The 17094-nt window shown below is 38.9% G+C and overlaps 1 protein-coding gene across 2 annotated transcripts in view; it reads right to left on the bottom strand.

Annotated features, from left to right (window-relative positions):
- Kif24 (kinesin family member 24) overlaps positions 1 to 17094 on the bottom strand; it is a 78301-nt gene that overhangs the window by 37739 nt on the left and 23468 nt on the right. The window contains exons 1-3 of one of the 2 annotated variants that reach the window (XM_023565493.2): positions 7919 to 8003; positions 6640 to 7284; positions 2218 to 2407 (exon numbers count right to left, since the gene is read on the bottom strand). In XM_023565493.2, coding sequence (XP_023421261.2) covers positions 2218 to 2407; positions 6640 to 7259 — 810 coding nt within the window. In that variant the 5' untranslated portion in view covers positions 7260 to 7284; positions 7919 to 8003. Of the gene's footprint in view, positions 1 to 2217; positions 2408 to 6639; positions 7285 to 7918; positions 8004 to 17094 lie in introns of those variants that run through there. The other variant, XM_063226358.1, reaches the window with a different exon arrangement.

The following is a 17094-nucleotide window of genomic DNA, read 5'->3' as shown; positions in this document are numbered from 1 at the left end:
TAAAATAAAAACAACCAAAACAAAACAAAAACCCAACCCAAACCAAAACAAACCTTAATGGTTAAAAGGATACAGCACACTACCTGTATATGATTATATTACTAAGTAACAAGATTTGAAAAGACAGGATATTTAATTAGACACATACCTATTATTTTTAATCCCTGAGTAAATTTAAAAATAAGACTCAAAGAATTGAGAATCAATATTTATTTAGCACCAAGTCTGCTATGAATCTCCCTTATCTTCTTTTGCTTTTGAGAAAGGAAAAGAAAAAAAGTCCTCCCAATAATTCTGTGCTACAGCATTGACAGTTAAGGACTTTGACCTATGAAAGCAAAGGTCCAAAGTTCAAACAGCAGAGAGAATGCCATGGAAACTATGGGGATTCAATAAGTATTGATCAATGGTAATGACAAAGAGGTAAGTTTATTGTGTTTGAGGATAATGGAAAAATACAAAAGATACCACGATGTCCCCTTGAGGGAATTACTATGATTGAAGCATCATTAAAGACAACTTGGGCAGACAGTGATTAGCTAGAACTATTACTGTAGCTGTACCTAGCAGTGGAGCCAGATAGCATTAGGACCAATTGGTCATTAGACTATCTTCAAAATAAACACTTCCCACTGAAACTTAATAGACTGTGCATTGATCAGCAATCAATAAGGCTGTTAAAGTGATTGGGTTGGTTAAATAGTGGCCTAGTAATTTACTGCCCACAGAAAGACTTGGTGGATTACTCTAGAAACCCAATTTGGGTCATCAAAGAAAAAGAACAATGCAGATGGGAGAGGGACCTTTGAACAACTTCACTGTTAAAGGAGTTATTCTTGGAGCGAAGACACCAACTAGGGTGAATTCCTATTATCCCAGATTACTCATCACTTTTTTGCTATCAGTTTATGGGTGGTGAGGCAAGTCGATGAGAGAAAGAAAGGGAAGCATGATATGAATGTTTAATGAGCTATATTCAGAGCAATACACACTGAATTCCAATCTTTACAGCTGGTGGGTAGCCTGTTCTATTTTCCATTATGCACAATGGTTCCACAATTTTAGGAGTACCTAGTTACACAAACTTGTAAGTGTCAAAAACACGATCTTTCCCATCTGTAGAGTTTACTACTTCCCTATGACAATAAAGAATTATTGCAAATGGTATCTATTAGCTTAGAATAAGTTCAATACCAAACCTTCTTCACAATGATTTTTAGCCAACAATAAACACTTTTATGTGCCTGAATTAATGGTGTTTTATTTAGATTCTTAAAAGTTAGATATGAAAACATACACATGGATTATATTTGCTGATTGCAATCTGTCCTGTACAAAGGAGGCCCTATCAAAGCCCCATTCTGAGCAGTTAAATCTATTACCCAAGGCAGCTCAAAATCCTCCACAAGATATTGTCTATCGTTAAAACTCAAGACTCACACTCATCAGAGTGAAAAGAGCACATTGAGAGATGTAGGCAAGAATGGAGTCCCACTGTGTGACCATCTCAGTTGCTCTGAGGCACATGTTTAGTGACCTGTCCTACTGACCCCTTACTTAAATTATTTTGTAGGGCTGGGAATACAGCTCAGCAGCATAGCACCTGCTTGGCAAGCATGTGGTCTTGCATTTGATTGCCGGTTACCCTCCCAAAAGTAAATGATTTCATGCCAGGCATGGTGGTATACACTGTATCTCAGGACTCAGGAGGCTGAGGCAAGAGGATCGTTGCTAGTTTTTAAGGCCAGCCAAGATTACATATTGAGTTCAAGGCCAACCTGAACAATATAATGAGACCCTGTCTCAAGATAAAAAATTATTTTTATTCTCTTCTCCCGTTTTAAGTGAATGTATGATGTAGTTCCATCATGCAATAATCGAGGAATTACACTGTTTTATATAGCACTGCACCACATTTTTTAAAAATGAAGGCCAAACTATCAATGATTTATGCAATGTTATGTCAGGTATGACTAACAATACCCACATTAGAAACTGGATTTTAGAAACTGTATGGAGGCTGGTCCAATGGCAGTGGGTTATCAGAACTTATTAACATTAGTGTCACTAAAGTTGGTATACCACCCCCCCCCACTGCTAAATTTGACTGGCTTTAAAAAAAAAAAAAAAGAAACTGTATGGAACCATTTAAACAAAAAACATTACATAAACATACTTGATAATATTGATTCCCAACACAGAAGAAAAGCATCGTACCTGTAGAATATACTGTGTGAGGTCCACTGCTTCTTTTTTCTCATGTACGAGTACAGTCTCTCTGTCCTCTACAGTAATAATATTAATTTCTCCACGACGTAACTCCCTTATTCCCAGAGGTCGTTTTCGAACACAAACTCGGATTTTCTCCCTCTCAGTCCAAGGGTTCTCTTTCTCTGAAGTGTTCTGCCTGACATTTGTTTATAAATAGGCTTTACTTTTTAATAATAAGATAAGGCTACATAAGAGATCAAAGTATAAGTACATCATGTTGTATACTAGGTATAATGAATTTTCAATAACATACTGAAGTATCAATGAGACAGTTCTTTTATTAGCAGTTCTGGTTACTTTCATTTCCATCCCTACCCTATTCTACCCTTTGCCTTGCAAACAAACAAAAACAAAAACCCTAAAGGACCATATATACTTATTTTAGTTCTAAAACTTTTGTCCTTAGGTTAGATATAGTCTCCTAATAGTACATGCTCTTCGTGTCCCCCAAACTCAGGAATTAATTACAATTCTCAAAATCTAACACAATAAGCTGCTATCTACTCCTCCAGGACCTTTATGAAACCCATGTTCACCATTTTCTTGACCATGAATCTAAATTATTCTTAATTCTAGTAGAGTCTACGAAATACCTTGAACTAGATGCTAAGTTTCAGTGTACTTTTCCTCCTGTTTCTTGTAGCTATATCCTGCCTGTATCCTGTGTCCTACTGATTTTGTTTTTTGTCCCTTTCATATGTATTACTGTTTGTTAAAGCATAGTCATGTATTCCTCCTTACCAGAACAATGCTATGACCAGTCTTGTCCACCACAAATTTAAACTTCTACTCAGATGCATTCTTTCATTGGCTTCATTGAGTTATTCCACTTTAACAACCAGCATTTGAGGCAACACTAAAGTCTTTAGGTTAGGTATACAAAATTCATCAAGTTTATTTGCTGAATCTTAGTGATCAATATATCTAAGAACTGACCACTTAAACAGAAACGCCTTTAAAGCTAGGTAACAAGAAAATAAAGTTCTTAAAGAGATGTTTTTACCTGGATCAATGCCTGGTCCATCTTCTAAGAATGCTTTAGAAAGAAATTATTCTTTCCTCTATAGTACTTTAGAATATGATGGCACCTAAAAAGACTTTCATAATAGATTTTACACAAGTGCTATACTATGTAATTGCTTCGTATCAATTCTGATTTTCTGAGCCTTCCAACTGGCTGGCAAAAAATTATCTTTTGTCAGGATCTAAATTAGTTTTTCTACTATAATGTATAAGGCACTTTTAAGGCATTTAAAAAAACAATATATAGAAAATTTCTAAAAATTTATCATTTTGAAGTTCAATATAACTGCACATGCCTGTAATCCCAGCATTCAGGAAGCTGAGGCAGGAAGATGACCTTGAATTCAAGGCCAGCCTGAGATATACAGTGAGTTCCAGGCCAGCATGAAATACATAGTGAGGCCCTGTCTCCGAAAGAAAGAAAGGAAGACAGACAGACAGAGCAAGCATCATTTGGGGATGGAATGTTGCTTAGTAATGGAAGGATGCCTCACATGCACGAGGCCATGGGTTTAATACCCGGTGCTGGGGAGCACAGGGAGGTGGGGCGCAGGGTGGCTCATGGGACAGGGCAGCAAGCAAGCATCATTTTGAAGTTAAATGGGAAAATCTTGACAATTCAATTATTAAAATTGGATGAGGGCATATGGGAACACACTGTTCTATTGTCTCCTTTTGCATATGTTTGATTTTCACACACAAAAAAGAAAATTTTAGCTAAGCACAGTGATGCATACCTGAATCCCGGCTACTCAATGGGTTAAAGCAGGAAGATTTCTTTTTTTTTTGGCTTTTTTTGTATTTATCGGTACCAGGGATTGAACTCACGACTGCCTGCTTTCAAGGCAGGTGCTCAAGGCCGCTGAGCTAAATCCCCAGCCCAAGCAGGAAGATTTCAAGTTAAATAATAGCCTGGATACTTCAGTGAGACCTGTGTAGCATGCACAAGGCCCTGGGTTCAACCTCCAGTAACACCAGAGAGAAAACGTAATAATAAATCTATTTGAGACAGTGTCTTACTAAGGTTTCCAGGTTAGGCTTGAATGTGTGACTCTTAGCCTTCTAAGTAACCTGGCTTATGGGTGTGCTGAGCTGAAAACAGAACATTTTAATCTAGCATTTTAACAATGATTTTGTCAAAATCTGCTATTGTTGAGTATTAATAACTTAATCATATGCAGTTAATCAGAGGACAGAAAGTGTTTAGTCTTTTTAAAAATTGTGCAAGGACTCTAGGATTCTTGGACAAAAAGGTCTGTGGTTTTTAAGTTCAAAGGGCCAAAGGAATGTATAATCTAAACAGCACTGGTTTAAAGGCCCAATCTTCTACAAAAGAAATGACAACACGCGAAGAGTTAGGACAACTGGAGGTAGATCTGTTTAAGATGTTAATTAAGGCATTTAAAAAAACAATATATAGATGTGAGGCATCCAAAAAGCAAGCTCTTTGGAGACCAGGCTCAGTGGTGCACACCTGTAATCTCAGCACTCGGGAAACCAAGTCTAGAGGGTCATCACGAGTTCAAGGCCAGTCTGGGCTACACAGTGAGTTCAAGGCCAGCCTGAACTGCATACTGTATAGTGAGACCTTGTCTCAAAAACACAAAAACAAAAACTCTTCAGATATGATGACTGCTAATGCCAAGTCTTAAATTGGAAAGACTTTTTTTTTTTTTTAATGTTTGCAAATCCTTACTACTGTTTGAGGACTGGGGAATACTGAGGAAATGTACTTTCTTACCTTTAGTTCTCTAACATGAAACGGGAAGACTGAGCTAACATGAGAAAGCTCAACTGAACACCTTCCGTCTGGGTTTTATGTATAATTGTCTATAAGAGCACGTACTGCAGGATATGGTAGGTTAAACTGCCATCCCCACTCACCCTACCCTCTAAGAGTCTAAAAGCTTCCAAATATCCTAATTATCTTTATTCTAGAGTCATAACTAACAGAGTAAATGTAAAGGCAATATTTAAGCTAAATATGCATTCGACCATTAATGTTAAATAACAAAGTGGCATTTTTATTTATGAATCTAATTTAGATTTCTATGTGTTGTTCAATAATTCTAAACACATTTGCTCTTTTACCCTCGAGCTGACCAACAGGACAGCACTTATCCTGGCTTCACAGTCACGGAACAACTTAGTTCTCTCACAGTTAAAAGAGAACAGTATTGTACTAAATTCTCTGTGTTCTATTAGATCAAACCAAAAATAAAAGTTGTCAGAAACATTATAAAGTCCACTGATATGCTTTAAATTACTACAGATATCTTTATCTTTGAAAGTGAGTGTTCTTTTGGATTAAAAGAACTGGTTATGAGGTCATCTGGAACCTTAGTCAGTGTAAGACCAAAAAGAAATACTTTGTCTTACGGTGTGTATATAGCATTTTAAAAACGAGAGATTAAAAATGAATTTTGTGGGGCTGGGGATTTAGCTCGGCGGCATAAGCGCCTGCCTTGCAATCAGGCAGTCGTAAGTTCGATCCCTGGTACCGATAAAAAGGAAAAAGACAAAAAAAAAAAAAAAAAAAAAAAAAAAAAAAGAATTTTGTGGGGCTGGGGATTTAGCTCAGCGGCATAAGCGCCTGCCTTGCAAGCAGGCAGTCATGAGTTCGATCCCAGGTACTGGTAAAAAGGAAAAAGACAAAAAAAAAAAAAAAAAAGAAAAAAAAAAAGAAAGAATTTTGTTTTTCAATAACTGTCATGTATTACTTTAAAAATAAAAAATAGCATAAATTTTTGCCACCAGAAATGTCTTATTCTTTGTAATGCACCAAAATCTTCTGTTTTTCCAGGGCTAGAATGGTAACATGTTAAAATAACCCCTCTGAATCAAGATCATATTTCACTGTGCATATGAACTAAGGTCCTCCAAAGACCTACATAACTACATGCTGTCTGTTTTTAACTAAGATATAAGTCTGCTGGTTGGCTTAAGTGAATTTGATACTCATTAGAATATTCTGTGAACTGTGTAATTTTTTCCATTGTAGAAGGCTAGTTAATTATTTTACTGTAATGTTTGCCCTGGATGTATTACACTAAAATAAATAGAAATAATAGAAATAGGTCTTTTATAGAAATAACAGCAGATCTTGGCAAGCAGCAGCTGTCTGATACACACAAACAGTATCATCTTTCTCCCATTTGGGTAGCTCCAATTCCTTGTTAATTTTTCTCCACCCCGGGACTACTGCTGATACAGAGCTGTTCACTACCATTTCTGTTATGTTTATTTACTGTAAGTAGAGTGGTTGCTCTCTTCTAGTCATGAAGGAAAGGGCTGCCTTTGCCTCAGGCATTCACTCAAAAACAAAAAGGGTAAAAATAAAATTACCTGATACAAGATTGAGGGATTCCATAGTTATACCCTGAAACATGAGAGACTCTCTGAATGATGGGAATACCACAATTTCCCAGTACTGAAGAAAAGAGATTTGATGAAAAAAGGGACCCATCAGTCTCTGTTTCCACGTAAGAATCCGCAGTTGTGGCATTCAGAGTCAGTGTTTTCGTATGGAACTGGGAATCCTGTGGTAGCACGCGTTCCAGCACTTTCAGGTAAGTGGACTTCTGTTCATTTGCAGAGAAATCAGATACATTATGCACCGAAAACTCATTTTCGCTAGCAGTTCTGTCTTTGCTGTCAACAACAGTATCAAACTGTAATTGTCTGCGAGGCCCGGATCTGAATTCCTGAGTCTTAATGTACTGGCTGCTTGTCTGAAAAGGATGATCTGGGCTGGCTGTTTTCTCTTCTTCCTGCATAATCTTAATGATTTTGATCAGTTGGAAGAGACGCTTGCGATCATTCATGTCACGGACTCCCAATTTGGAGTAGTCTTTCATTGTAACCTTGGCTAATTCATCTATTTTCTGAAGGCCAAGGGCAGTAAAATGTGGATAATACTGTGCAAGTTCAGCTTCACAGAGACATTCATATAACCAGGACGCCATTTCTGTGAATAGGTTATTATAAATTCTGGAGAGACAGAGAAGGGGAAAAAGCATTCATTTAAAATATAGCATATATAATAAAATTTTCATTTAAAAAATTAAGAGAAGATCCAAGCTTGGTGATACACACAATAACACCAGCACTTCAGAGGCTGACGCAGGAGAATTTTAAGTCTGAGGGCACTGGGGTTACACAGAATTCAAGGCCAGCCTCCAACACACAGTAAGCCTCTGTTTTAAGCCTACCCGCAAAACGCATTTTAAAATGTAGAAATGTATTTCATCATCCTCAAGTTTTCAATAAGGACTAAACAGCATCAGGCAAACATGTTTTGTATAGATAAATTTATAATCACAGATACAATTTGCTCATCTGCTTAATAAGACATTTTCAACTATACAGTCTGCCAAAAAAAAGGCATACGTACTTCGACTTCACCATACTAATAAATGTCTGGAAGCTGATGGCCACACTTTGAGCACCTCTTTTAACTGTATAGGCCAAAGGTAACTTGTACTAATCTCACGATGTTTCAGTAAGTTCAGTAGTAAGATACTCGTGCAAAGTTTTCTTTTCCTGCTATATATATTTTTTTGGCAGAGTATTTAAATAGTTACACAGACACAAAAATTAATAACACACAACACAAATCACTTACTTATTTCTTGAGAGTTCCTGCTAACCTTGCAATGAATACTTAACACATGCCACAAACTGCTGAAATCTTGTTCTCAGCCACTGATTGTAGCAGAACTAATTATAGATGTTCAACTTAATGGCAAGGCATGTAGCACAGTTGTTTCCAATGATTAATGAACAAAGGCTATGAACTCTTTCAAAATAGAAAGTGGAATTCAATAGCAGCCTACACAGGGTTATAAACTAATACAACTCAGAGGGAATCACAGTTATATTTGCTGAGTACTGGCAAAAGTTAGTTAAACAAAACTAAATAGAATCATCCATTCAGATCACTCTAAAAGACGGTCATCTATATTTACCTGTGTAGAATATGAATCAGGTTATTTACCCAGGAATTGATATCAGTCCAAAAAAATTTTTTGTGTGTCTTTCTGAGACAGGGTCTCGCTATGCAGTTTGAGCTGGCCTTAAGCTCACTTTGTAGCCCATGCTGGTCTTGAACTCGCAATGATCCTCCTGCCTCAGCCTTCTGAGTGCTGGGATTACAGGCATGCCCAGCTACTCAAAATTTTAAATGGTTACACATTAACAATGCTTAAGAATTTAACACCACATATTTAATTAAATACTAGCAAATGATGTGGTAATACATATTCCTGATCTAATATTAAAGTCAGGACTCTTGAGGTCTTTATAGGAGTTAATCAAGCTCAACTTCATGTGAATAATTAAAAGTAAATTTAAATTACATTTTATTTTCCTTTTTCCTCTCCTTTCTTCCTTTTTGATAATAGAGACTAAATCTAGGGCCTTTACTCAAGCCACCTCCCTAGCCCCTTTTTATTGTAGGGTCTTGTTAACTCATCACCCAGCCAGGACTAGATTTGGGATCCTATTGCCTCAGCCAGCCAGGGTGCTGAAATCAGAAGACTGTGCCACCATATCTGACCACATTTTCTTTTTAAAAATAGTTTAGTAATTCAGAGTTTTCAAAATTCAATTAATTACTGGTAAAATTTTTGTTCTCATATTACTTTATATTTTGTCTAAGTGAAACAGAAAAAATGTAGAATATGGCAATAAAGACAAAGGACCTAAAATGGTTAAATTTGGAGAAAATACTATTTAGGCTGCAGAAAAGGCCAAAAGGCTGAGTAACATATCATAAACTCATCTAGCCCTCTTCTATTTGCAGTGGATTAAAAACAGGAACAAATTCTTTGCGGTCCTTCCATCCAGAAGTGGAGCCTGTTTCTCTTCCCATTGCATCGAGGATAACTTCATAATTTGTGTAGGCTAATGGAATATAACTGCAGCAACACTGTGACTTTCATGCCTAGGGCTCCAGTCTGAGCTCTTGCCACTTCCACTGAGTGAAGAAGCCCAGTCAATACCCTCACCAAAGCCCAAATCCAAGAGAAGCCATCTTAGACCATTTAGCTCAACAGTGTCACAAGATAACTGCAGCCACAGGTGTGGCCTGACAGAAGCTGGTAAAAAATTACCTAGTGAAGCCCAGTCCAATACCTGACACTAGGGTGTGAGCAAACAGCAAGTTTTTTTTTTCTTTTTTTTTTTTTATTAGTACTGGGGATTGAACTCACAACTACCTGCTTGCAAGGCAGGTGCTTATGCCGCTGAGCTAAATCCCCAGCCCCAAAACAGCAAGTTTTAAACCACGACATTTTGGGGTGGTTTGTTTCACAGCAGTAGATAATTGTAATACTACTTCTGTGCTTTAACCTTTATTATTATTCTTTTAACAGCAGTTTTAGAGTCACAATAAAACTGAGTAGAAAGCAGAGATTTCCCAGATAGCTCTTTGCTACCCAAGTATAGTCTCCCACATTAATGAACCTGTACTAACAATGATCATCATAGCCTTCATTAGGGTTCACTTTCCTGTTACACAAGCTGTGGATTTAGACAAGTACATAATGACATAAATTCACATCTGAATGAAATACTTTCACTGCTATATTCTATGTTCTGCTTATTCATGTTTCACACTCTCATGCCCCATTAATCACTGATTTTTTTTTGGTACCAGGGATCGAACCCACAACCTCACTCTTGACAGACAAGCACTTACACCACTGAGCTAAATCCCCGGCCCCTCTCTTATCTTTTTATGGCTTCCATAGTGCCTTTTCCAGAAAGCTACATAGTTGGAACCATAACAGTGTACATAAAGCTTTTTGTATCGGCTTCTTTCACTTTGTAATATGCATTTAAGTTTCCTCCAAGTCTTTTCAAGGATTGATGGCTCATTTCTTTTGGGGGCCTCATTTCTTTTTACTGGTGAAAACATTCCATTGTCTGAATCCCCGTAGTTTATCCATTCACCTAATGAAAGATATCTTGGTTGCTTACAAGTTGTGGCAATTATGAATAAAGCTTCTAGAAATACCTGTATGCAAGTTTTTGTGTGAACATAAGTTTCGACTTTGGGTAAATACCAAAGTGTGTGATTGCTAGATCACAGATAAGATCTACTCAGCTCCGTTGGGAATTGCCAAGCTGTCTTCCACAGTGGCTGTATTATTTTACATTCTCACCAGCAAATGAGTGAGACTGCCCACTGTTTTGCACAGCTGGCAGTACTTGGTGAGGTCAGTTCTCTGGTGTTTGGTTTCTGACAGGTGACAAGTAGTGGCATCTCGTTATCTTCTGTGCTTTTTTAAAAATGTTGGCTAAACCAGGCATGGTGCTGCACATCTGTTATCCTGGCAGTTGGGAGGCTGAGACAGGAGGATTGCTACAAGTTTGAATCAGGCCTGGGCTACCCAAAGTCAGCCTGAACTATGTAGTAAGACCCTGTCTCAAAAAAACAAATGGATAAACAATGCTGGTACTTTTGCTTGAAATGCTCCCAACTTCTGCCTACTAAAATGAGTTAGGGCCATCCTTTCAAAGTAACTCAAGAAGTCAAGTATAGTGGTACATACCTGTCATCACAGCAGGAGGTTGAAGCCAGTCAGTTCAAGGCCAGGCTGAACCGCATAGCAAGATGCTGTTTCAAAACAAAACAGCAAGGGGCTGGGGATTTAGCTCAGTGGCATAAGTGCCTGCCTTGCAAGCAGGCAGTCGTGAGTTCTATCCCCGGTACCAATAAAAAGGAAAAAAAAAAAAAAAAAACAGCAGATGGGAAGGTGAGGCAGGAGGATCACTGTGAGCTGAAGGCCAGCCTGAACTGCATACTGAAACCCTGTCTCAAACAAAACAAAACACAACAAAATGGCTCAAGAGCTTTTCTTCTAACAGAAAGCTTTGTTTCAACTGTCAGCCTCTTCTATCATTTCACCCCCAGTACCCTATGAGTAGCTAAATGGGACCACCAATCCCTTTTCTACTGTTTCTTCTACCTGGAAAGTCAGTCTTTCCCATGAAAAACATTGTTATTTTTCTTCTATGAGAAGAGGTGAGAGGCGGGTCTTAGCAAGGACCCACTTCTATGAGAGGAGGGTCTTAGCAAGGAATGAGTAGTGTTTTCTCTGTGCTTCAGTGGTAATAACAGCAACTAGAGTGTACTGAGCATTTAATATACATGTTTAATATTATAGCAGGCAAGGAGCTGGGATTCAGCTCAGTGGCGTAAGTGCCTGCCTGTCAAGTATGAGGTGGTGAGTTCGATTCCTGGTACCAAAAAAAAAAAAAAAATAAGAACTCTTCTAGCACACACCGGGCAGTGTCCCTAGGCACTGTATTTGTTAACTTCCAAGCAACCCTACGAAGGATATTTAAGAATGTGACCTTTATCAAGCTATTTGCTCAACATCTCTGAAACTCATTTTCTTTAAATGGGAACGAAATATAGTCCCTCAGTTCTTAAGGTTAAGACTCAATAAGAAAATATTTATAAAACTCTCGTAAAATAACTGTAAAAGCAGTAAATGTCTGGTACATGTTTAATGCCCATTAAGAGCTGACAGTGACCACTACTGTGCTATTATTTCAGTATTTCCAGTATCTTCACCACCTAGCCCAGAACCTAGAACAGAAAAAGCCCTCAGTGTTTGGCTTATTTTAAGCTATTTCTAAGCAGCTTTATTCCTTGCTTGATGCAGCCTAACCCACGGGAACAGGTTGTCCATGCTATGCAGTCTCCTCATTTCCCACACGTTGTACAATATCCTGTGTTTCACACACTCATCCCCTCAGTGACATAACAAACATTTCCCAATTTAACTCTGCAAGTCATGGCCTCTTCTTCATTCGTTAGTCAGTAGCCGCAAAATTAATATTCATTTTGCAATGCTTGGATATCTCATATGTCATGGAAGGAGAAGATAAGAAAGTTAGTAGTAATTTAGACAAGTAGATTAAAGCAGTCACTGACATACTTTTTTTTTTGAGACAGGCTCTCACTATGCAGTTCAGGCTTGATCCTCCTACCTCAGCCTCCAGAGTGTTGAGATTGTAGGCATGCGCTACCATGCTTGGCCACTGACTTACTTCTAATATGACAGTCATATCACATTTCTGGACCACACAAAGAACCTATGTTCTTCTGTTTTAAAATTATGCTTTTTTGTGCCACAGTCCATGTTACAAAGGTCCAGTCTTTCCTCTACTCCTGGGGTAAATATCAGAATCACTCTAAGAACTTTCCCTGAGTCCTATCCTAGATACATACAAAAACAAAACAAAACAAACTCTCACGTTATGAGAAGGGGTGGTAAAAAAAAAAACTAAAAAATGTTCCTGAGTGACTCCAGTTATACTTCATTGATTTACCTCTACCTAAATCACAAATGTAAAGGCTGGCAATATATTTAACCAATAAGGTGATGCCTTGAGTTTGATTTCCAGCTCCTCCAAAATCTAAGAAAGAAATAAAGAAAAACAAACAAAAAACAAATGCACTGACCCAGCAATTCCACCTCTAAAACCTTACTCTTAAAGATACTGGGTGGGGGGCTGGGGATTTAGCTCAGCGGCATAAGCACCTGCCTTGAAAGCAGGCAGTCGTGAGTTCGATCCCTGGTACCGGTAAAAACGAAAAAGCCAAAAAAAAAAAATTTAAAAAAAAATTAAGATACTGGGTGTAAGTACAAAGTGACATGAATATATTCATTATGACACTGTTTATAACTGCAAAGAAATGGAACAGGGACAAGTTAAATAAGCTATGGCTGTCCTTTAAATGGAATACTACTACAAAGCAATTACAGAGTAGGTAAACTCTTCAATGTTATTAAATAAAAAGAAAGCTTTCCAATATAGTGTTAAATGATAAAGCAATGTACAGAACAGTTTGTAAAGGAATCACTTACTGGCAGAGGTAATTGTTATACAGTAGTTACATATTTGCTTAGGTTGCACAAGCAATAACAGTAAGTCTCTTGGAGCCGGGCATGGTGGTACATGCCTGTAAGCCTAGCACTTGGGAGGCTATGGCAGGAGGATCACCACAAGTTCAAGGTCAGCCTGAACCACACAGTGAGTTCAAGGCTGGAGTGAGCTACTGTATAAATAGAGACCATGACTCAAAACAACAGGCCAGGGATATAGTTCAACAGCACAGCGTCTGCCTGACAAGTGCAAGGTTGTGAGTTCAGTTCCCAGCCAAAAACAAAACAACAAATGGTCCCTTGGAAGGAGGGTAACTGGGTGGTAGAGGGTAATTATAGGAAGGACGCTACTACAACCAATAAATGCTAATAATTATTAGCTTTTTTATTGTGACTTCTATTTCACTGCTGTCTATCACTCAGCAGGATCTACAATAGCATGTGTGTATTTAAATTCTGAAACTATATAACTGTATTATTTATTTTAAAAAACATACTCCTCGGGCTGGGGATTTAGCTCAGTGGCATAAGGGCCTGTCTTGCAAGCAGGCAATCGTGAGTTCGATCGCCGGTACCGATAAAAAGGAAAATGACAAAACAAAACAAAACTCCTCCACTGGACATGGTGTATGCATGCCTGTAACCCCAGCACCCTAGGAGGCTAAGGTAGGAGAACCCAAAATTTGAGCCTAAGGTGGCCGTGTGACACACTCCTATAATTCCAGCACTTGGAAGGCTGAGGCAGAAGGACTGCCATGAGTTCGAGGCCAGCCTGGGCTACACAGGGAGTTTAAAGCCAGCCTGAACTAGCAAGACCCTGTCTTGATGAATGAAGGAATGGACAGTATTTGTCATTCAAATTAACAATTGTCAGTACAAATTAACAATTTCAATGTAAATTACTCTTAAAATCTTCAAGTTTTATCCAAATTGTGTTACTGGGTTTATTTTTCAGTATGAGAGGAGGCTGGGAGCAAAAGACTGTTTAAAGAGTATTATTTTCCTCAGCATCTAGAAGCCTGATTAGGTAACTAGGGAGGAGAAAATAAAGGGCTAGACCTGGTTGCTAACAGGATAAATACATGAATAACTGCCAGGGTGGCACTGTCCAAGGGTGAGCTTTTATTTTCTGTGGCTTTTCTCTGGACTATACCCAACATCTTACGAGTGAATGCTAAGCAAACACTCTACCACTGAACCCACATAGGACCCACCTCTTTTCTTTCTGCTGTAAACCTTCCTTTGAGAAATGGGTTCACTGGGCACCCCATGTGGGACTCCTCCTGCCTCTCAGAAGCCATTCCTAATGCCTGTTCCTTTTCTCCAACAGTTTCCTACTCAGCCTCTCTTGTTCCTTAGAATTCATTCTCCCACTTCAGGGAACACAAACTCGGCATACCACACATTTAGCAGGTTGTGTTACATTTATTTCCCTTACGTCATTCGGAGATCCCACTGAGTTAACTGGAAGGAGGCAAGAGCTGGCTTTTGATTCACGGATTCTGGCCCGTTTAGGTAATCAGATATGGTTATTTTTATTTACTAGTTGTTTATACCTTCAATCCTTTTGTCTTTTTTAATACATTTTTTGCTAAAATGATAAATTTAAATTGAGATTATGGTTTCTTTGATGGGACACCTTACTTTTTTGGGGTGGGGGGAAGGTTTATTTCTTATAGTTTTTGGAGGTTTCAGTCCATACTCAGTTGGCTCCAAGGCAGGGTAGCATGGCTGGGCCACAGTTCATGGCAGCTGCAAACAGCAAGGAGGAAATAGTTGGGACTCTTTACTTTTGCAAGCAAGATCTTGCACTCCTGTTTTGTATATGCTGCACTTGGACTTATGAGTTGCTAAATTTATTGATGTTCCTTGCTTGACTTGACTTATTAGACAACAGTGCTGGGAAAAGTAATGTGACCGTGGGTGAACTTTGATATTAAAATGCTGTAAAATGTGTCTTTTTATGAAATCTAGTTTAGTTTTAGAAAATATACATGCCTATTAATAAATCACAGGGCTCCACCTGCCAGTGAAAGACCCCAGGTCGGCAGCTCTTCTCAAGATAGGGAAGACAGGCTTCCCCCTGGGCAGCCTGGCCCAATCCCATCTGCACTCTAGAGGGAAGTTGAGCTTGTTCAGCCTCAGTTTCCTTTCTGGTCTCATCTTCTACCGTGAGGAGGTAATCTTAATTCTTAAGATTCTTCACTCTTCCCTCGACAGGCTAAGAGGATGGCTCATGGCTGAGTTGTTTCAGTAACTCCCTGGGAGCATGAGCTTTCCTTTTTTCTGATCTCATTTCTGATCTTTCCCTGTCACTTTGTGCTTTCCTTCTGGATACATGTTTCTGCTAAAGGTTTGAGAAGGAGGAACCCTGAACTATCTCAATCTTTCCCTCCTATCCAACAACTAAGAACCTTTAAGTTGAGACTTGTAGAGAATGAGCGCTTGTTAACACCGAAGACGGGAATCACCTCAGAGGAATCGGAGAATTCTCAACGTCCTGGCTCTCTGCCCACTCCTCAGCCTTATTCTCATGATTAATGTGTGTAGGGGAGGAGGTACTTTCACTAATGTGTGAGCTGTTATTGCTGAACAATGGATATATTTAACCTGTGAGTTTTATAAGTGTGTTGCAGATATAGAGGCATAGGAATTTAAGAGTAGGGGCCAGGGATTTGGCTCAGCGGCATAAGTGCACAAGTGCAAGGTCGTGAATTCAATCCTTGGTACCAAAAAAAAAAAAAAAAAAAAAAAAAAGCCTCAAAAAAAACAACACACGAGTGACAGTTTCCAGAAAAGGCAGGGGTATGAGTCATTAGGGTGGTAGTGCAACCTGCCCTATCTTCCGGGCACTTCTCCAGATGGCATCCACCTGCTCTGGAGCAGGTTACCTCAAGGGAAGGCCTCGGGGGCACTTAGAAATCAAGTAGGAATTAAAAGGGATGCCTGTTTTTCCCCTTGCTGTTTTTGGTAAACTCAAGGTCCAATTCTCTGACTCCTTTAAAATGTGTTCCTAAACATTGAAATTTGTTTGACCCACACATATTGAGAAAGAGCTGTGGGGGCTGGGGATTTAGCTCAGTGGCGTAAGCGCCTTCCTTGCAAGTGTGCGGTTGTGAGTTCGATCCCTGGTGCCGATAAAAATTAAAAATACAAAAAAAAGAGAAGGAGCTGTTTAATATTTTTCTGCATCTGCACATGGCCTGCCTACCCACAAAATGGTATGCAGAGGGAAATATTATGATAACACTTCTTTACAGCTAGAATTGTACTAGCTGTACAGAGGGAGAATGGTCAGGCCTTATGTTCAGAGTTTTCTGCATTATGAGATAATCTTTGTGTTCAAGTGTAAGCCACAGGAAACCAGATGCCTCTGGCCATTAAGGCACAATGAGATGTATCTACTATTACTGAGCCTGAGGTTCCCCTTCCTTACTCTCTGGACCGTAACGATGGTTTTCAAGGCAACCTTAATCAAAGCCTTATCCACTATTACTGGGCCCAAGGTTCCCCTCACTTGCTCTAAAAGACCTGAAATAGATCAGAGAAGATCTAGAAAAGTTCTCAGACAAGTCTGATAAGTACACTGAGGTCTTTAGGGGACTTACTCAGAAATCCAAGTTAGACTGGAAAGATATAATTCTACCCTTAAGTCAAATACTGACTTCTAATGAGAGATAAGCAGCATTACAAACTGGTATCATATTTGGAGATGAACACCATACTGTTAATTTTAGAAGGCCAGAAGACACACAGTAAGGGGAACAGCTGATTCCTACTGAACACCAAATAGCCCCTTCCCAAAATCCCTATTAGCCTATCCCTACTGTCCTAATCCATACAGGCGATGAGAATAAAAGAGAGCAAGAGGAAATGGCTGACTTGGTTGTAGCCTTAA

This window comes from Cavia porcellus, unplaced genomic scaffold (genome assembly GCF_034190915.1).
Source record: "Cavia porcellus strain 051 isolate PalLab524CR breed Dunkin Hartley unplaced genomic scaffold, mCavPor4.1 scaffold_1, whole genome shotgun sequence".
NCBI classification, from domain to species: Eukaryota; Metazoa; Chordata; class Mammalia; order Rodentia; family Caviidae; genus Cavia; species Cavia porcellus.
Note: the sequence above shows the minus strand (reverse complement) of the source record. Positions and strands in the feature narration are given on the sequence as shown.